Source organism: Nematostella vectensis, chromosome 2, assembly GCF_932526225.1.
Source record: "Nematostella vectensis chromosome 2, jaNemVect1.1, whole genome shotgun sequence".
In the NCBI taxonomy this organism is placed as follows: Eukaryota; Metazoa; Cnidaria; class Anthozoa; order Actiniaria; family Edwardsiidae; genus Nematostella; species Nematostella vectensis.
Genome location: NC_064035.1, coordinates 5791809 through 5813447, shown reverse-complemented (window position 1 = coordinate 5813447; position 21639 = coordinate 5791809). Strand labels below are relative to the sequence as shown.

The following is a 21639-nucleotide window of genomic DNA, read 5'->3' as shown; positions in this document are numbered from 1 at the left end:
GCTGAATGAGGGCGTGGCCCCTCATCCCCGTGAAGATTTCATAGCTTCCGCTTTTGGGTTTGAAATTCACGTCAGTGCGTCAGACTTTTGAGAATGTTACACGATTCTCTGTCATCCTCGATCTGAAACAGGACTTCAGTCGTCGCGTGGCACTGAACGACATAACAATATGTTTGGGAATCATCTGTAGACTACCATGATTAAGAAAATGATAGTTTTTATCCTCATCATATATATAAAACTGCGTACGTAAAAATTTTTGAGTAAACATTTGATTTTTTCCTCTCGTTATGCAAATAAGGTCGCCAAATTTTGCTGGCCTGCAGGCCTATAGGCTGTGTACGCCCCTGCCAGTTGTGAGTACTTGAATGTGAATTTTGCCTTCATTCACAACTCATTTTGGGAATCCCTTAAACAAGAAATAAAAAGATTGGTTTCAATTTTAAATGTTTATTTATCAAATTTAACTACAAACAAGTCAAATACATTTATATTAAATTTTTACATAATAAACTCTTCTAAAAAAAAAACTAAATGTTAACTACACCTGGAGGTGCAACTGTGCTAGTGAATAGAATATACCCTACCATAGTTGTGCTGTCATTGGTTAGTATTGTTTGCCTAGTTTGCCCAGTCTTCAATGGCTGAAACTGATGGGGGAAGGGGAACGCCGCAAGATTACAAGTTAATATTCTGTTGTTCCTAATTGCTTTACAGTGAGAAGCCCATTTCTCTCTATAACGTACTAGCTTTTTCAAACAGTTAGAACAATTGGTCACATTATTATTGAATTCCTAACAGGACTAATAATATGTACAGTATTCACAACATGAATACAGCTACATCCCAATTCATACGCAAGATTTTAGTATGAAAATAGGTGATTTTACTAAAAAATGACATGGAGCCATGCTGCTTCTGATAGAAACAGTACGAGTAGATCTAACTAGAGACTGGTTCCCTCTCCATTTTTTAACAGAAAACATAGTTATTTGGAAGGCACTTGTTTCATTGTCCAAGCATTATAAATACTGCATTAATATGTCAATAGTCACTTGAGCGTATTGTTTATGTTAGGAAATGTATGATGCTGCCTCAACTTCATCCCGGTGTGCTCTGCTGACCATGTGGGCTTGGTATGGCTTTGGTCCATTCAATGTTTTATCGCACACTTCACAGTAGAACTTTCGGGCAGATTCTGGAGCTGTACTGTCATGAGTTCGACTATAGGCTAACAGATAAAAGAAAAAAAAAAGGAAGAACTCATTTGAAAGCTCACTTGGGTCAATGTGTTGTGTATAAGGGATGGTAATGTATGGAGTAAAAAGGAAAGAAGTCAGAACTTTAAAATGAACTAATTTACTTATGTCTGAATATTACTCAGCATACCTGAGACATAGGGTTTGAATAGTGGAGGAGGGGCATTTCCAAATATGCCAGAATTTGTTTCCTCCATCTCTTCTTTCCTCTTTTCTTTTGCGGCTTTCATGTCCTCTAGCCAAGGAAGTGTTTCCAATTTGCTCTCTAGAACCTAAAAACATAAAATGACCACAAAGTGGGCTTCTTCAGCCTTGCAGTGACATTTCAATGTTTATTTGTCTAAACAAGCTTACATTTTCCTGCCAGGGATTTAAATAAAAAACAAGTTTTGTTCATTCTCCATAGATGCTCTACACCTTTGAGTTCAGGTTGTAATATAACACCCTCTTTTAACAAAAGTTTTTTGTATTGTATTTGCTTTGAAAATCCGGTATCAAAACCCCGGGAGCTGTTCTAGAACAAAAAGACATTTGAAAGATTTAGTGAGTCACTGACCATAATATAGCTTGCTGGTACAAATGCTACTTCGCCAGATTCTTCTCTCTTCGCTTCCCACCAGTATGGGTTGACAGAGTGGGTGGCTATGAACTCTAGCTTCTCTCCTGCTGTCAAGGACATCTCATCAAATCCTCCAGGCCGGTTTGGGTTAGCTTTATAGTTGTATTTGGCTAAAAGTTGCACTGGTTTGCTGCCTTCTTTAATAGGTGGTACTGGTGGTCCATTAGCTTAAAATAAAACAGAGGGAAAGTAGCAAAATTTAACAGCAACAGACGGAAACAATATATTTTGTGGCACCTTAATTGAGTGGCCACATGTTTTGTTCCATAATAATAATAATAATAATAATAATAATAATAATAATAATAATAATAATAATAATAATAATAATAATAATAATAATAATAATAATAATAATAATAGTAATAGTAATAGTAATAGTAATAGTAATAGTAATAGTAATAGTAATAGTAATAGTAATAGTAATAATAATAATAATGCTCGTTTATTTCAACCGTTTGCAGTTCTTTTACAACTGAATTACCGGTAGGGTCAGCTAACTACAAAATACATTACACCATACATAATTCATAATAACATTAAATCCCCAGCATATTGCGCTGAGACGAATTTGGAAAAACGCTCCGTGCGACCCGGAACCACACTATGTGAGCGCTTAGATCTTAGGGAGTATGGCGAGTTGGAGGATATAAGTCTGCTTGACACTAGGGGGTATAAGACGCTCCCCTGTTTGATATTGCTTATGAATTTTCTGCACACATTGTGACGCCGCGCCTCTAAAGAAGACAAGCATGCGCGTTCGAGGGCGTCCTCGTAGCTAAGGCCACTACCGAAAATTATTCCTAGAGATCTTTTTTGAATTCTTTCTAAGGCAGCACATAGGTATTGCGGAAGGTTGGAAAAGACAACGCAGGCATACTCTAAGATGGACCTTATAAGAGAACAGTACACAGACACTAACTCCCTTTCTGAGACACCACATGATTTTAGTTTTCTGAGTGCATAGAGACGACGGTTTGACTTTTTGATCACATAGTCACAGTGCGATGACCAACTAAGGTCCGAAGAGATATACACACCGAGAAGCTTGAAACTGGTGACTGACTCAATAACGGAACCGCCGACCGCTATTGGTTGGCACTGAGAACTATTGTACTGTTACTATTACTATTACTATTACTATTACTATTGTAATAGTAATAGTAATAGTAATAGTAATAGTAATAGTAATAGTAATAGTAATAGTAATAGTAATAGTAATAGTAATAGTTAGTAATAGTAATAGTAATAGTAATAGTAAATTAATAATAATAGTAATAATAATAATAATTTAAAATAGCATTATAAAATCTCAATGCTTTATAAATATCCTATTCTACTCAATACTTTCACTAAATTCTATCTTACACTTATTTAACTGATGTCTATGTATATATAATAATACTAATGATAATATTTCTAATAGTTGCATTTTTTTAATTTTCATATGAAACCTAACTTGTTTAAAATTTACACTAAGGAGAATATATAGTTAACACTTTAATTGACCAGGATAGAGGGATACATACTGAGAACACAACAAAAATATAACTCTTAACAATTTATTAGAATGGCAATGTAAAAAGGAAAGATTTGGTCAAGCTTGGTTGCATTCCTTGTTGATGTAGAGTCTTTTTCTATTAGCAGTTGATCAACTACTGTTCTCCTGCGCTCAGGAAAGTGACAGATTCATTTGCCGGCTGCTAGGACTGTCACTGAATAAAAATATTTTTTCCTTGGAAACACGCATATTCTGGCAGTTTTTATATTCCCTGGTTAACAAATATCATTTTCATGACACCCTATTAACCAAAAATTGTACTTTGACACTTGGTATATGTAAGTAAGTATATAATAATACTTCTTGTATTCATGTTTACAAAGGCATCCAGTATTTAACCATAAATTTTCAAGTACAATTGCAATAAAAATAAAAACACATTGCAGAGCTATTTGACAAAGGCAAGATGCAGACAAATTTTAACATCACACCTGCTGTATGTCACCACAGGCAAACCAGGATATAAGAATCAGTCCCTCATGATCCTTCAGGAAAATAAAATATAATTTGAAGTCGTGTTTGGACTGTTTCCTCAACAAAGCTAGTTACTATAAGAATCAGTCCCTCATGATCCCTTGGGAAAATAAAATATAAATTGGAGTTGTGTCTTGACTGTTTCCTCACTAATGCAAGTTACATTACTATGTATTAGCCTTGTGTGTTGTTTTTGAGGGGAACTGTGACGCAGAAAGGGATTTAGTCACTTGAGAGAAAATTTCCCCCAACTTAATTTCACCTACCCCAGCTTTGAGCGAGTTCAGCGCAAAAATAAAAAAGCTTTTGGCAAAACTCCACCGGTAGCGGCTGCACGGATAATTTTCACAACAGCATAGCGAGTTGTAGAGCGATACCTCTAACACGGACAGAGAAAATCGTTTCTAGTTCAATAAATGTTGACCTGACGATGATATGGACCAAATGGCCAGCCCAATGGCATCTTAGGAATGCAGAACCGTTGATAAAATTGCCTCCCGACCCTACCCTAGAGCGCGACAAACCTAAGCAAAACCATTAAATAACCCGCTCGTCTTGACTGTTTTCTCAATAAAGCAAGTTACATTACTATGTATATCAGCCATGTGTATGTTTTTAAGGGGAATTGTGGCAGGTTAGTAAATGGTTTTGCCTAGGTTTGTCACGCTCTAGGGTAGGGTCGGGAGGTGATTTATACATACCTCAGATGCCATTGGGCTCGCTGTTTGGTCCAGATCATTGTCAGGTCACCATTTATCGAACTAGAAATGCATTTTCTCTGCCTGTGTGAGAGGTACCGATCTAAAACTTGCTATGCTGTTGTGACAATTATCTGAGCAGCCCCTACCGGTGGAATTTTGCCAAAAGCTTTTTTATTTTTGCGCTGAACTTGCTCGAAGCTGGGGTAGGTGAAATTAAGTTGCTTGCCTTGTCTCTCTTCCTCTTTCTCTGGTGGGGGGGATTTTCTCTAGAGGGACTAAACCCCTTTCTGCCCAAAAATTCCCCTCAAAAACCACACACAAGGTTAATATGGCAATGTAACTAGCTTTATTGAGGAAACAACTTCAAATTATATTTTATTTTCCCGAAGGATCACGAGGGACTGATTCTTATCCTGGTTCGCCTGTGATGTCACCTGGGTGGCGCACCAGAGCCCAAATGTGAAAACTACACAACATGACCACAACCTTTTTCAGGTCTCATAGCTCTATGTAGATTAAGGCGTTTGCATGTAAAAGGGCATTTATCATGAGAAGAAAACTGTATAGTTATAAAAAGAAATCTATTGACTATGTTTCAACAGATGTTTAGAAAGCTTTACTTTACCATGTTGCTTTTTCGCGTCGGTACTTTTGCCTTGGGGACGAACCAGGTCAGACACCGCTACGGGTTTGATGGTTGGGTCTCTTGCCTGACCTGGTCGCCTGCACGGACTCCAATACTCTAGCCTTAACATCCCACGTCCTCTTCCTTTGGCCATGGCGAGGAAACGTCTATATTTACAAACAATTCGAAAGTTCCCCAGCTCAGTTGACAACAACTCGTGCGTCTGTGAGAGAACCCCGCGAAATACGGCGATCGCCCGGGGACTGGTGCGACTTAGCACCAGGCCCTTCACCTCTAAGGGGAAAAAGGTAGGGAGGGGACAGAGTTGTATAAAGATGAGTCATAGTTTTGCTTAAAAGATATTCAAGTACATTTTTTGTAACCAAAATGAATTAAGTTATAGGGAGTATTACTCTTATTTTTTTCACCATTTTTAGCTTTCGCACTTTTCCTTAGAATAGTAGTTGGGAGAAAGTCAATCTTGCCCTTACCCTACCCCTGACGGTGTTTGACAAGTGCCTTAAGTTCGAATTGATCGTTGTATTCGATGTAAATAGACAGCGTGGTCCGATCTTCACTAGGTTTCATTGTTGTATCCGTGATAACTTTATAAGATTTGGCTTGAAAGGTCATGTACTTATAGTACTATGGAGTGTTCTGCTTTCCAACCGACGGACTTCTCACGAAAGAGACCCGCCGCTGGCTCGCTTCTCTCCCACGACAAGAACGGGAATGTGGTAACTTAACTTACGTTAAATCGGTTAGCAGTTCACATGTGTCCACACTTCTCAGCTTCTGCCTTTCTCGCTTTATTGATATGATATGACGTGCTTCAAGGTGCTGAAGTTCACATTCTAATTTTGCCTGAGCGTCGATATTTAGCAGTTAAAGCTCAATTTTGGTATAATGCCAGTAACTGCTATTTGGATTTCGACTGTTAAAGTCCATATAACCATTCAGAGTTGATATATTTAGTCAAATTCTTTATATTTTCATCTTCCAAATGGTGTGTGGTTCGTATGGACCCTATAAAACGCGCGAAAAACTCAAATCTGTAATATTGAGGTATTTTGGTCAACCTTCGGAAAAAAGGCCGTTAACTGAAAGGCCCGGGTCCAGTCAGTTGTGATTTAGATCTAGCTGTCACACAAATTATATGAGAAAATATATGCGCGCGCTGGTTCCCATTCCCGTCCCGAAGATTGTTGTGTGGTTACAAGTTTTACAGTCATCTTTATATCTCAACCTGGTAGTCAAATGATTATTTAACTTCAGGGAACAAATCTGCACAATTAGCAGATATTTAGTAGTCTATAAACTGTTTTTTGCATTGTGCGCGCATACTGCATGCACAATCAAGAATGGCGCTCTACAACAAAACGATATTTCATGTTTTCGCACATAATTCTCGATTTTAAATTGTTCTTTGCTTCATTGTGGGTAGCATTACAATAGAAAACACTTCACCAATATTTTGTGGTATTACCGTCTCTGAATCTTAACAGATTATAGGAAAATATGTTGTTTTTGATTTTCCCGCCACAACTTGGAATTATTCACTCGATTCAATCTCTTTTCGCGCGGCCAGGAAAATTTTCAAAGATCTGTAGAAAGTTCAAATTTCAATCAAATTCAAATCCCTTTTCAGAATTTGAAAGTTTATATATGCTTTCTTTTGGCTAGATTGATATAAGTGCAAGGTTTTAAGTCTTTAAGAGCATTTTTTATTCCCTCATTAAAAAATAACTAGCAATTGTAATAGCAAAATGGTTAAATCCGACTGAAACTTCATGGTCTTGCCATCCTTTGTGTAGTGCACTTTATATATACTATTGTTTTATGCTTCAATATCTTATTTATACATAAAAGGTAATTTCGAAAAAATAACAATGACTCCACTCCCTTCTCAACAGGGACTGGACCGTATGGCTAATTCCAGGAAAATTCCAGTAGATTCTTTATGTTTTTTTATATTCTCTTTGTTTGATTGTAACTGTATGGTATGCAAAGGTTTGGACTTCCATTTTTCCATTTCTTTATAATACTTGATACAGAGTGTATTGACTGGATTCCAAAACCACCTAGATAAAAAAAAAAAAAATCTGACAAGGCAACAAAGAACAAAGAAATTAGTACAAAGTAAAATGAAATATGCGGTTTTACAGGTTGTTATACACCTATTTCAAATAAGGGTGCACTCGAGTATTCATGTTTTGTAGCCCGCAGTGGTTTAATGGGAAAAGGCACCTAGAAAGAATGCCAAAGCTTTCAAAACGTGTGTATGTTTTTATATTTCTTTTATATACACTTATTTATTTGGTACCTTTGTAGCACTGCGGGTTTGGATTTCCAAGTGCAACCTTATTAGTTGTATAAACCACTCATATATGGTGCACCAGGGGTATAAAGACTTGGGCATTTTAAAGCCCTTTCCATTTGTTGAATACCCTTGACACATTTCTGCCTTTTGACTTTTTAGAAAAGACAGTGTGGTTTTGAGTTCCAGCATTGGCCATCATTAGAGACATTTCACCAGGAAAATATGACAAATATATCACTTGAACATCCTGAGAATGAAGCCATGGACTGTTCCAGTGCTGGACAGCCACAAACCCAAATATTGGCTACAGCCAGTGCAAGTTGTAATACCATTACTTCAACTAGTGTTGTAAGTATGTAAATTGACAATGTTAACCCATTGACTCCTGGCTATTTTTGAGCTGAATCCACAAAAAACAGACTGAAAACAAATACCTCCCCCCTATTCTGAGTTTTATACAGCCCGTCAAAGTCAAACACAGCTGCACCTAGTCAGTGGTATCCAAGCTTTCCAACAGTGCTTTGCGGTCCCCACTTTTAATCCCTCGTCGTTGTGCTGAAGCCAGCACAAGTTGATGGTTGCTTGTATTTTTCATCAAAAATACAGCTATGAGCATATTAGAAGAGTGTCTCAGGACATCATGAAGTCTATTGGGGCATAATTGAGTGCTTTGCTTATGGGTATTTGCAAGCAAGGGTGGATTCATGATGATTTTTTCTTGTTTGGCTTTGCCTGGATGAGAAAATATTTTTCTAATGAATCACCACAGCTCTCCTAAATGCTGTCTTTTCTGAAACCAAATTGATTCCCAAATTGTTTACACTGCTATTCTGGGTCTGTATGACCTGGAATTGATTTGTTTGGCTTCGGGTTGAAAAGACTTATAAAAGACCATCTGACCTTGGGGAGAGGAGTGTTGACTGGCCCTCCCCTCATGAATTTTTCCCTGGATCTCCCAGAATGCTTTTCAATCCGTAAAGGCGTCTTCATGGTTTTACAAGCCTTCAAGGAGTGGACATTGTGTTTTGAGGCCATGGAAATGAACCTGGAGGACAAGAATAAATGTATCTATTTGTGTCTTGAGCTGTGTTTGCTGATCTCTCTCCCTTGTGTGGTATTTTGAGCGTTTTATTGAGAGGGGTGATTCTGCTTTTCTTTTCTTGTTCTATTTGAAATTTGTCAAAGAACCTGTGCTATTATTTGGCTTAAGAGTAGTTGCCAACACCTTGGTTGGATGCATATCTTCAAGACCATTTATCCCTTAGACTGATGCCTGAGTATCTTTGTCTTGTTGTGTTTAGTTTGCATTTATGAATTTTTTGTGTTGTGGGTACTTCCCAAAGCCAGTACAGGCCGGTTGAGGGGTCAATGTGTTAATGTCTAATTAAGTAACTGGTTTCTTTGATAGAGGAATTAGGTTCATCACTAGCCCCCTCCCAAGCCATCTCTGAACGTTAGAAACTGAAACTCTGGATTCCTGTGGTCAACAAAGGAGTCTCTGAACGTTAGAAACTGAGACTCGGGATTCCTGTGGTCGACAAATTCCTAGGAATCCAGAGTGCCTGTGTTTTTTTTCTGCTGCTTTCTGGGCAAAGCGATGCCTGTGGAGGAGGCATAGGATTTTTGTAAGAGTCTTAATCATTTCAGATACCTCACCAACAGTTTCCAAGGGTACAGAAACAAACAGTGCAATGCCCTCGGTGTTGTGCAGGTGAACCAGTAAGTATTTGCATCGTAGATAATTTGAGGGACTAGAGTGGTGCCCCATGGGAATTACTTGGATATTTGATGAGGGGGGGGGGGGGGAGGGGGCTCTGACATATTAATGTGGGTTTGAACTGGGGTTGATTCAACCCTTCTGTGTTTTTTTTTTTACACTGTAAAGTCACAGACTCACCCCCCTTTTATGGGTGCTACCTCAGTGATCTTTATTACATAGCAACCATCTTTTTATCAAAGCATTATTCACTCAAAACTGATGTAATTTGTTTATCTTTTACAGGGCCATATACGTCACATCATGTCATAACATGGATAATCTTGTCCTATATTGTATTATAATAATATATATATATATCAAATGTATAACTATCTAGGCTTTGTGATTTTTTTCATTTCAAATAAAACTGAATTTAAATCTTTCATGCATGCTTGTGGATCCAACACTTTATTTCTTCTGCTGTGAGACCTTTGGGAACGCCAGCATCACCAGCACTAAGTTACACACTTGGTTTTTGAATTCCCAGAGACACATTTGTATCATCCATAAAATGTGCATCCAAGACTAATATTCTATATGGCTTTTTTTGCACGTTTTCCCTTGGCAGCCCAAAAGCGGTTTGAACCTACTAAAGCCCTACCCCTAGATCGGCTACTGGTTGTTCACCTATTGTATTTATATAGGACTACCCCCTCCCATTGGTATTTCTCAAGAAAGAGAAATAAAAAAATGTTGGTTCCCTAGAAAAAGGTACATGAGAAGCCAAACATCCCCCTCTTTCCTCTCCCTCCTTCGTAATTTCCACACTATTAATCCTTTTCTTCTGAACTTTAGGGACCCCATAAGGGTCAGGCCTTAAGTACTCTCCACATTTAGACAGGCTGACTGAAAATAACAAGACAAGCAAGTCATAATATGACCAGTACCTTTTATTAATATCATATATGTTTCTTACATATAGAAACCATTTCCTTTTTAATAGTGACAAATTAAATCCTGTAAGATGGATGTCTTCTGTCACTTTGATTTTACATTCTAATACTCTGCTGGGAAAAAATCTTTAATGTACAAAATACTAAATTAGATATGCACCTATTTCAAAAAAGGTTGCACTTGGAGAATCTGTGTTGTAACCCACAGTTATTTATGGGTATCAAATAAAAATAAGTGTAAATAATAACAAACATAGGTTTAGAAAGCTTAGCATTTTTGTTCATGTGCCTCTAAGCATTCACATGGCGTTCAGAGACCAGGATTCAGCCATTTATATGTTGTTACCCATTAACAACTGCCGGTTACAATACATTGCTTCGTTGGCACAAACTTAATTGACATAGGAGTATATGACAATCTTGGGTTTACATGGAATTTTATCACCTCGTTGGTAGAGCAAAATAAGTATATCGTAACCTAGGCCAATCCTATACGAGCTTTAAGTAGGCCTTGAAATATTGGGGGGGGGGGACGATACAGACAAAGAAAATTTTGAGGGGCACTTGCCCCCACCCCCTGCTATGCCTCTGTACACTGCATCCCCCTGCCTCTGTACACGGCACCCCCTGCCTCTGTACACGGCATTTCTTTCTGCAATATAGACTTCCACCTAGGCAATGGATGGTAACTCTTTACTTCAATTTTGAGAATATGACAAATACTTAACAAAGAGAGCTGTGAAGCTAAGAAAGCTGATAAGGCAGACAGCCTCAGTATATGACTCAGTATGGATGGGGGAGGGGAGAATGCAGAGCATTTATGCTCTCCATGCCCCCCCCCTCAACAGGATCTCTGTGTGCCCTCTATAAGACAATCGCCATGAAAAGCATGTTAAGCTGACTATATAGTAGTTGCATGAGATTAAATTTTCTATCAGGTTTTTTATCCTTTAGAATTCCTCATTTTTATGTCAACAGAATTATATTCATTCACCCCCACTACATTTGATAAAAAAGATAACCTCTAATCAACAGAAATAAACCACTTCTTCAGACACAGGCACATATTTAGGGGGCTGCGCCGTGGTCACACAGGCACCTCCACACCTAAAAGTGGGGAATTTCTTACTGAAGGGTTGTCAACCCTCAGCAAATCCTAGCTTCTTGCATGTAACATGCCATACTATTCATGTACCATTCCTAGCTCAAGTAAGTCAAATGTTGATTTCAGGAAGTTCTAAAAAATCCCCTTCAATGACAGACTAGAGAACTCCTATTTATTTGCAGGCAATCGTCTATTTTCCCTGTGATGATTCCATTATTTTGTTAGGATGGATTAGAGATGTATTTGTTGACCAAGTTGATTACTGTATTGACAGAATGATCATCATCTACTTCAGCAAACAAATGACAGTCATTTCCAGCTTCTCCTATTCTACGAACTACCATTCCAAACGTCCTAAAAATGGAGAAAAATGATAAAATTAAACCTTTGCACATTTTAATTGGCAGCTTACTGCAGTAGGTATAGGTGTAATGTAGAATTACTTCAACTCTCATCTTATGGATACCTCACTATCGCAGCACCTTGTTATAACTGACACCCTGCTTTTACAGACTTCTAGTTATTATGGCACCCCTCTATTATGAACACCTAGTTATAACTGACACCCCACTTTTACAAACTTCTTGTCATTACAGACATCATGCTATTGTGGAACCTAGTTTGCCCTGGGTTTTCAGAGCCTCGCTCTGGTTTCCAGGGTACACCTAATTATTACTGGCACCCCACTTTTTTAAACTTCAAGTTTTTAAAGCCGCATTATCAGAAGTTTACTTTCAGTCGATAACGTAACAATCTCCAATGATTTTTAACAGAAAAGGTGAAAAATATTTCAAAATATTCAAAGCAGTGTGTTTACTGGAAGTGTCTTTAAGTATGTGATTGATAATTTAGAGCGGATGGTATGTTTTCGGTTGAGGTTTCTGTCAGACCTCCGGAAGTAAACTGGTGACAATGCAGCTTTAAAGATACCCCTGCAGACTTTATTATGGTCACAAGAGTGTCCGGTCTTGGAGGTCCTGAGGGTGCCAATAATGACGAGTCCAGAGGGTGTCTGTAATAACAAAGTCTCTAAGGTGCCAATAAGAATGAGGTCCCAAGAGTGTCAGTAACAAAGAGTGCCAGGCAGGGGCCTGAAGGTCTTCGAAATGGGAAACAATTTTGAGAGGAAATGAGTGGTGCAATGTAGGAAAAACATAAGAAAACAAAGGAGAGAAACTGGCCCCCAACCACTGACTCTCTCCTGATGTGACCCTGTTTAGGTACACATGAGATATCTCACCTGGACTTCCCAGTGTAGTCAGGCAAATGCAAGTCCCATCTGTGATAGAGAATAATGGAATCACTTAGCAGGATGTATCGAGGGATGGGATTTATAGATACGGCGGACAATTAAGGGAAGAAGTAGCACAAAAGAATCTCAACTCAGGACCACGAGATCTCACCTTTGATCCAAGGGATCTATTCCGCAGTGTAGAATTGAAGTCATCGGGAAATGTTTTCTAAAGAATACTCTACAAAAAGAGAAAATCCTTGTTACAACAAATCCTCATTTTAACGAGATCATATAAAAAGGAATGACATTGCTTCTGGCATGCTTCCACAATACAACACAATTGAAACCTAAACATTGGATGCTACCTGAGTGATTGTTTGAGACGTTTTACAGTTATTGGCCTATCATACTTTAGCAAGCAACCATTGCCTACGATATTACACTAACTTTTCGTGAATTTCAAGATTAAAAAACAATGATAAAAAGTGACGCAAAAATTTGGGATGCACGAAAATTGAGTACACAAAAATCCTTGATGAAATATTACCCGTTTGATATGCTTTATGGAAATATCTTGTCTGTTTAGTCCTCTAATGTAGATATAGTACAGTAAGGGGTAGAGTTGGACAATTCTAAACTATAGATTTTTGTGGAACTAAATTTAGCACACTCATGTTTTTGTCACTGCTTGGATGATTAAAACATTTTAATTCCACTAGTTTTGCTTGATTTTATTGTCAAAAAATCGCGAAAATAAAGTGACCTGGTTTTTTACGAAAATAGCGAAATCGCGGAAATAAAGTGTCTCCAAATATCGGCCATTTCAAAATCGCGAAATTTTGACGTCGCGAAAATTAAGTATAATAAGGTAACTATAAAGGTAAAACTATCCAAATTAATTAATAATTAATTAATATCCTAGGAAGACATCCTCGGAAATCCAGGGAGTCGAGGTCACAGGCGCGAGGTCGAGCCAGAACAAGGCAGGCAGAGCGGTTATCCATCTCATCGTTCTCGCGCCTCGTTACATTGACCTCGACGTCCTGGATACCCAAGAACCAATTTATAAGAATCCAATTCCAGTGGTTGGGAAAGCTTTCTTGAGGTTCTCATGTAAAACTTCTTTTCAAGATTTTTCTTCATATGTATGGAAATAACAAAGGTGTGGCTGCCTAGGGATCTTGGTTAAAGGGGCTTACTTGCGCTCCAAGTCTGTAATGGTGACTCCTTCTCTGGTCACCTTGAAGCTTGCGGGAGTGAATCTGGGCGTGGCCTTATATTTGAGCAGATCTTCCACGGTACGCTGTACAGCAGTCGACCCCGATAACATCTCGACGTTACTCTCACCGACAAACATCACCTTCATAGCTAAAAAAAACGACACGACATTAACAGCGTACATAAAGGTTAAGGAAAAGCACCTCCTTGGCTAGAAACAGCTCACTCATTTTACACGCGAATGGAGTTTTGTTCACTGCTGTCACTGGGAGCATTGAAAGCGCATTGTATTCTTGTACATCAAAAGAAAAGCAGAGGTTGAAAAACGCTATAGTCTGCAGGCGTATCAAGGGGTAATTTCTTATAGAAGAATAAAAGAATGTTACACTTTTTCTATATGATGCCTTAGACTGTGCTCCCCCAGCCGATCCTGGGTAAGCGCCTGGTTTTCAGAAACCTGATCTTGACTTACTTTCTTGGGTGGGTGAGAGAGGCAAGTGCGGGCCATCAGGCTTATCGTCCTGGTCCGGCATTAAATCTAAGTAGAAGAACATTGGGGTTACACCTCCTGACCCACGTAATAAAGACTTTAACAGAGTCGAATACAAGTGTTAAAGACTTTAACAGAGTCGAATACAAGTGTTAAAGACTTTAACAGAGTCGAATACAAGTGTTAAAGACTTTAACAGAGTCGAATACAAGTGTTAAAGACTTTAACAGAGTCGAATACAAGTGTTAAAGACTTTAACAGAGTCGAATACAAGTGTTAAAGACTTTAACAGAGTCGAATACAAGTGTTAAAGACTTTAACAGAGTCGAATACAAGTGTTAAAGACTTTAACAGAGTCGAATACAAGTGTTAAAGACTTTAACAGAGTCGAATACAAGTGTTAAAGACTTTAACAGAGTCGAATACAAGTGTTAAAGACTTTAACAGAGTCGAATACAAGTGTTAAAGACTTTAACAGAGTCGAATACAAGTGTTAAAGACTTTAACAGAGTCGAATACAAGTGTTAAAGACTTTAACAGAGTCGAATACAAGTGTTAAAGACTTTAACAGAGTCGAATACAAGTGTTAAAGACTTTAACAGAGTCGAATACAAGTGTCTGGTGCTTCTTATTCGGTGTTCTGGGTCGAGAAACAATTACTTGGTTAGGATTTATTTTATTACATAACCAGTACAATAACCGGCAATCAACGTTTGCGAATACAGAATTATACCCACGTACCTTCATTTGGGATAACAAGCCTCAGGGGTAGTGATAGTGGTGTTATGGTGTGCTGGAACACGAAAGCGGCTAGACTTCCTACGAATAACAAACAGCGAATGATCTAAACTCAAAGTACATCTATCTGATCAAGCACTGTGTAGCAAAGGGCCAGTATTGCTGGCGAAAATGATGTCCTAACACACGTGGGGGGGGGGGGGGGGGGTAGAAGTAGCTCCCCAACATTCCCTAGTCTTGTGGCCAACCCCGAGAAAGGCGTTGCCAGAAAATGCTGACTGATGTTGGCGCCTTTTACACAGGGCTTTAAAGAAGAAGGGAATGCTAATTGTTTCATTCATTCATTTCCATAACAAACGTATTCCGTGAGGTAATACAACGGTACCGTATAGATAAAAGGACTCAAGCGCATTGTGTGACGTAATGAAACGACTACCGTATAGATAAGGTAGTCAAGCGCAAAACGGCTACCGTATAGATAAAGCAGTTTAGCGCATTTCTTGACGTAATGAAGCGTAAATATGGGTGTTACTAAATACTGGCTACCGTATAGATAAAGCAGTTCAGCGCATTTCTTGCCGTAATGAAAGCGTAAAGGTGGGTCTTACCAAACACTGGCTACCGTATAGATAAAGCAGTTGAGCGCATTTCTTGACGTAATGAAAGCGTAAAGTTGGGTCTTACCAAACACTGGCTCGTTGTCACACCCCTTTAGCTTGACCCCTTTCTTCGTGGACTCGATCAGGAAGTGTCGGATCTTTTCATTTGCCAAATCGACTTTAGCTAAAGGCGTAATTCAAGAGTTAGGTGTCTTACATAGGTCATAATTAAAATAATTGTCTGCTTCAAGACATAGTACACTGTAAAATAAAAGTAAGGTATGCATCACGATGTCAGCGTAGGCACGGGCTCTCCCAAATTTGAGTTTGCACTGTCACTGAAAATGTAAGAACTATTGGCTGATAAAGACATTATAAAAGGTGGATAATCTCGAAAATGAACACGTAAGACATCAAAACTTTATAAAACGGGGGTGGACAAGCTTGCCGGGTGGTGTGGGTGGTAGGAGGGATGGCAGGTGGTGTGGGTGGGAGGAGGGATGGCAGGTGGTGTGTGTGGGAGGAGGGATGGCAGGTGGTGTGTGTGGGAGGAGGGATGGCAGGTGATGTGGGAGGAGGGATGGCAGGTGGTGTGGGTGGGAGGAGGGATGTCAGGTGGTGTGGGTGGGAGGAGGGATGGCAGGTGGTGTGGGTGGGAGGAGGGATGGCAGGTGGTGTGGGTGGTAGGAGGGATGGCAGGTGGTGTGGGTGGGTGGATGGCAGGTGGTGTGGGTGGGTGGATGGCAGGTGGTGTGGTAGGAGGGATGTTGGGTGGGAGGATGGATGGCAGGTGATGTGGGTTGGAGAAGGGATGGCAGGTGATGTGGGTGGTAGGAGGGATGTTGGGTGGAAGGAGGGATGGCAGGTGGTGTGGGTGGGAGGAGGGATGGTGGGTGGTTAACACGAGTGGGAAGTAAAAAGATGCTTACTGAGATCCCCCTGCAGGACATGCGGAGGGGGGATGGCCACCTTGACAGCCAGGCCGTACGCGCCAGGGAAGGACTGGCTGTCCCGCACCACGAACAAGCCAGGCTCCTTGTCCTTCAACACATTGATTGCTGATGGGAAGATAAAACACTCTAGTAAGGAACGATCATGGATCGTAGATCACGTATCACGGTGCGTCGATTTCTATCACGCATTACAGCGCATGTGTAATATGAGCGTATGGATCATAGATAAGTTATTTCAGATCACAGTGCATTGAAAAATTCTGTCACAGATCATGGATCACAAACAGACCATGGATATTCATGGTTTTTGTATCACGGATCACAGTTCCTTTTGATAACAGATCATGCATCGTAGTTTATAGATTATATGTAGGCCTGTAGCCAGAATCAAAATTTTACCGAGGCAAAGCTAGCCAGTGATAAATCTAACAAAAAAGGGGTTTTATCCTATACTTTTCAATTGTGAAACACTAAACATCAAAATTTTACCGAGACGAGTGCCTCATTTGCCTCGTGCTGGCTACGGCCCTGATGGATTACAAAGCACAGAGAATAGGTGACTTTGATCTTGCATCATTGATCATGAATTACACAGATAACAAATAACAGATCACGGATCATTCTGATCATAGATCAAAGATCAGTGCTCAAAGATAATCGTAGATGATCTTCATAAAGAGTTAATCGTGTATATAAGAAGGAGCGCGTTTTACATATCACAAATTACCGGAGTGAGCCAGTAGTTTTACCTTGATCTCTTGTGATCTTCGGTTTGTACCAGAATTCAGAGTTATCCTTGTCAAACTTGAGGCCCGGGACTGTCCTCAGATCCAAGAAGACATCTATGGAGAGCGACCTCGTGTTAAAAAACTACGACGATTATGCCGCATGGCCAAGAACTAGGAACTGACAATTTAAAATTCGACGTGAAAGTTGCTGATTGCTTTTTTACTCAATATTTTTTTCCACGGCCAGCTCACTTAATTTCTTTTTAAGGGGATTAACTAGGTCAGTCATCAAATGGTCAGTCCCTCAAATTAAAAATTAAACATTGATGTCTATACAAGATTGGTTTACCTTCGGATGACTCTGAAGACAGGCTGGTATTGGAGCTATACCCCTTGTCCGAGTGGTAGGGGGACCGTTTTCGTCCGAAAGCATTGTCAAATGGACCGGACATGGACGAGGTTGGGCTTCGAGGAGTTTGTGGAGTGCTTGGGGTCTCGTGACTCAGAGATGCTTCTGATTGGATGCTGCCAAAAGATAATCGTAACTATGGTAACAATCAACATATGCAAGCTATGCGAGCCCGAAAATAGGGTTTTGCCCAAAACGCGAAAATCAAATGTTGCGAAATATACGCGTCCCAAAATCGCAAATATCACGTCGTGTCACTTACGAGATATCCGCCATCTCTGACATGATGCCGTCAATCGCGTGGGCCTCCAGGGGGCCTGGGCCTCGGGTCGGTTCTGAGGATACTTCAGCTGTTTGCGAAGACGGGATCCCTTCACTGATGACAAGAGGGCTGAAAGACGTCAAAACGATAAAACAACATATTTTTAAATCACAAGTTGGATCTATAGTCTGGAAAGGGGTATCTGAAGGGTTATTTCTTGCAAACTTATTCGCCAAGACATAGTGATTTGGGTAGGGTTGAGGAAAGGAATACTGAATAACAGAAGAGTATTCGAAACTTTCTTTTATATAGTGAAAAGGTGTTTTGTGCAGGTCGTTGTATTACACACCTTGGTCTGGAGACGTGTCCGGTGCCGTCCACCTTCCGTCCGACAGGCCGCTGAACCTCCTCGAGCTCAGCGTAGCCATCTTCTTCATCTTCCTTCATCTTGTCAATCAAATTACTAATTCGTGGCCCGCGCACCACCACCTTAGCCTCGACCTCGGCCTCCTGCACAGGAGCGATCGTCAGGTGGATTGGGGCGAACTCTTGCGCCTGCGGGCGGTCAGAGGTTATATCCACGTTGGCTTCGCTGTTGCTAGAAGGGAACCAAGAATCTATGATTGCCATTTTGTCATTGAGGCTATCAGGCAGGCAGTGCTGGCTGTTGTTGCATAAAACTCAGGACAGCTAAGCTACCTGATCTAGACCAAAATGAGTGACAAGAGGAGGATAGCATGTTTGGATACGTGAAAAAAAAATATATATATATAGCTTTGACGTGTTTGGAGGAGGAATGGTATGAATTGACTGAAATGCAGGGGCAGGGGCTGTGATGGGCCATGGGGGGAGGGGTGGGGGGCCATGGCGAGAGTAGTTCAGGGTATAATACCTCGAGGGTGCAGATCTCGGCGTATCATCTGTGTCAGCCTTTGAGCTGATGCCTTCATCAAACTCGTTGGTTTCCGCCAAGGGCGGTGGAGGAGGCGGGAACGCTGAGGAATAAAGTAAAAGCTTGAGATGGAACCTTTACACCTCTACATATTTTATCACACAGTGCCAAGTACTTACTGGTTTTCATTTATAGAAAAGGACATCCAATTTGAGATGGATAATTCAATGCTGTCATTCCAAACACCAAGAATAGGTGAAGAAGGAAGGAAAAAAAGAAAATACATATTCCCAGGAACTTGTCAACCAGATGTTGGAAGAATAGAATGAGTGTGGGGACCAGGATCGAGTGACGTTAAAGAAAATGTAGAACAGGGTGAAATCAGGTGACATCAGAAAAGAAGCGATGAGCTAGCGTGACATAAGCTAGCGAGACATAAGCTGGCGTGAAGGCATGCCACGTGACATAAGATGGCGTGAAGGCATGCCACGTGACATAAGATGGCGTGAGGCATGCCACGTGACATAAGATGGCGTGATGGCATGCCACGTGACAGATGGCGTGAAGGCATTGCACGTGGCAATGGCGCGAAGACATGTAGCGTGACAGGTGGAGGAAGTGTGGCGTTGCGTGACAGCGGTGCATGTGGATAGAATACCTTCAGAGCTATCAGCCGCCTCGACCGAGGCTCTCTCCTTAGCAAACTGCAGTTTAAGTGCAAGTTCAGGATCAATGGGCAAGCTATCCAGACTGCGCGAGGAGCCGGGGTGGTGCTCTGATATGTGCTTGGGGACGCAACCGCGGTAAAGCATCCCCGTGCTGTGACTCAACTCACCGGGAGCCAGCGAGGTGGCGTTGTACTTAGAGATCTCCTCGGATACCTCTGAGGGCGACTTGCTCACGAGGCCAGGCATCGGTACCGTGCCCTTGCGCGGAGGATGCAATGGCGGTGAGCCAGGGAACACGATCTCCGATAGAAACGCCACCTTGGCAGCCACGTTACCTTTCTCCGGGGTGAATTCCGGCTCAGGCTCTGGGTCTCGGAAGCTAAAGTTCGCCGCATCTGGGTCGATCTCATCGTCGGGGTTATTATTGATATCCGCTGGAATCTTTGCCTGCCTTATGTTCCCTACGCCGTTCATAAAGTTCACTTCAACAGTTTGCCCTGGTTGCACCAAGGGGGTGGAGGATGTGACTTGTGTCGCATAGTACTTGGGCGATATATGGGTCGGCGAAGGGGGAGTCACTTTAGTGGAGGGCGTCTTTTGAAGGGCAATTTTAGGGCTACTAGTGTTCTGGGGTGCCCCAGGGACCCCCCCGTTCTCCTGTCGTTGCCTGTAGGAGGGCGTGATGCCGTTCTGGACGTCTCCGCCTGAGAATGTAGTACGCGCAAGCTTGTAAGGCACTACTTGGTATTTCTCGGTGGCGTCGTAACTCGCGTGCCGCCTTAACGGAGTTGGTGGGTACGCTTTCCCGCGAGCATTTTCCTGTCTCGTTGCCATCTGAGCAATCGATATTTCCTCTAAGGCCGTCGGGGACTGTTCGGGGCGCTCCGACGCCTTCTTTCCGCTCATTATTGTAGTATCGAGTAGGTCCGAGCACTCTCCGAGCTCCCGAAGGAGCTTGTCAATCGATTGGATCTTTCCGCCTAAGTCGGTCTCCATTGCGTTTTTGTCCGAGCGAGTGTTACTCTGGAATTGAAGCCTGTTTAGTGTCGCTGTTTGTCTTGGCTGATATTGCACACGAACTGCATTGCGTGATTTGTAGTTCAAAGTCTGAGCCCGTCTCTCGTAAGGGTCAGCGGCGGTTTGAATCCCGCTGTCCAGACTGTGGGAGCGGATATGCTTCTTCAAGTTCTTGTCGACCTGGGCGTACAGGCTTCCATCCACGGGACCGGCAACATACGCCGGGGCTACAAAGGATAACAAATAGATAAATAATAAGAAAACAAATCACATATGGGATCCGCCCCCTCGAAGTTCACCTAAAAACAATTTTTAATAAAATACTGAATGACCTCCCATCTTCTGAATTGCAGAAATACATGGAAAAGAAGATTGAGTTCCACTTCCACCTGAAAATAGACACTGACAGAACTCCTGTACTTGCAATTTCCATTTTTCTCCAGGAGAGGAGGGGGTGTCTTTTCTGGAAACCAATATTTGTTAAAATGGTTATGAATATCATCACTCACACACAGATACAGATTTCTGAAAATAAAAAATGCTGACGTACTTCGCGTCTAAATTAATACCGGATGAATACAGCACTACAGTCTGATTGTACAGATTAGATGAAGCCCCGTAGAAGTAATACACCATCTTTCTTTAGATGTTCACCGATTCTTGGTTGTTTATGCTTACGTCTGCAAGGAACAGAGCAAGCCTATTTCTGATATGAGGGAGGTATGAGTTCACCAGTCTTATACCTGTCTTTTATATACACCTATATACTATCTACTTGAACAGAATCACGGAAGACTCGCGTGCCGTTCATGACTGGCTGGTCACGCAAGCTTGTGCCCGTCGCCGTCGCCAGATTGCAGCGCGCGCGTGCACATCTTTCTTTCAGCGCGCTGGTACATCTAGCGTGCTTGCCATCGTATCCTTCCCCTCCCCCCCCCCCCCCCCCCCCCCCCCCCCCCCCCCGATCACAACAACGGTTTTGTCCAGGCGTAAATGCTAGGCCTAGGTAATGATACGGTTTCGGAGTAAAACTGAACGTGTGATTAGTTCTATGGCATAATAGTAGAAAGAATGCGAAATATGATATAGCGTGACAAACGGGCCTGAGTTTTATG

The 21639-nt window shown here is 41.2% G+C and overlaps 3 protein-coding genes across 4 annotated transcripts in view; 1 reads left to right on the top strand and 2 right to left on the bottom strand.

Moving 5' to 3' along the window:
* Positions 1-434: 434 nt before the first annotated feature.
* Positions 435-5513, bottom strand: LOC5517859. Its single transcript, XM_001637797.3, has 4 exons — positions 5240-5513; positions 1816-2045; positions 1390-1531; positions 435-1231 (listed from the first exon to the last, which is right to left on the bottom strand). The coding sequence occupies exons 1-4, from the start codon at positions 5391-5393 to the stop codon at positions 1074-1076; spliced, it is 684 nt and encodes a 227-aa protein (XP_001637847.1). The 5' UTR covers positions 5394-5513; the 3' UTR covers positions 435-1073.
* A 78-nt stretch (positions 5514-5591) lies between these two features.
* Positions 5592-9701, top strand: LOC116601532. Its single transcript, XM_032362435.2, has 4 exons — positions 5592-5976; positions 7719-7907; positions 9207-9278; positions 9562-9701. Exons 1-4 carry the CDS (start codon positions 5887-5889, stop codon positions 9586-9588), a joined length of 378 nt encoding a protein of 125 aa, XP_032218326.1. The 5' UTR covers positions 5592-5886; the 3' UTR covers positions 9589-9701.
* Positions 9702-10190: 489 nt separating this feature from the next.
* The window catches only part of LOC5517841 (tensin), a 35005-nt gene continuing 23556 nt past the window's right edge, over positions 10191-21639 (bottom strand). The window contains exons 21-34 of one of the 2 annotated variants that reach the window (XM_001637795.3): positions 19498-20751; positions 18840-18942; positions 18297-18545; positions 17948-18076; positions 17626-17801; positions 17298-17390; positions 16525-16653; positions 15681-15779; positions 15000-15077; positions 14241-14306; positions 13750-13918; positions 12720-12788; positions 12557-12595; positions 10191-11670 (exon numbers count right to left, since the gene is read on the bottom strand). In XM_001637795.3, coding sequence (XP_001637845.3) covers positions 11538-11670; positions 12557-12595; positions 12720-12788; positions 13750-13918; positions 14241-14306; positions 15000-15077; positions 15681-15779; positions 16525-16653; positions 17298-17390; positions 17626-17801; positions 17948-18076; positions 18297-18545; positions 18840-18942; positions 19498-20751 — 2786 coding nt within the window. In that variant the 3' untranslated portion in view covers positions 10191-11537. The remainder of the gene's footprint in view (positions 11671-12556; positions 12596-12719; positions 12789-13749; positions 13919-14240; positions 14307-14999; positions 15078-15680; positions 15780-16524; positions 16654-17297; positions 17391-17625; positions 17802-17947; positions 18077-18296; positions 18546-18839; positions 18943-19497; positions 20752-21639) is intronic. The other variant, XM_032362430.2, reaches the window with a different exon arrangement.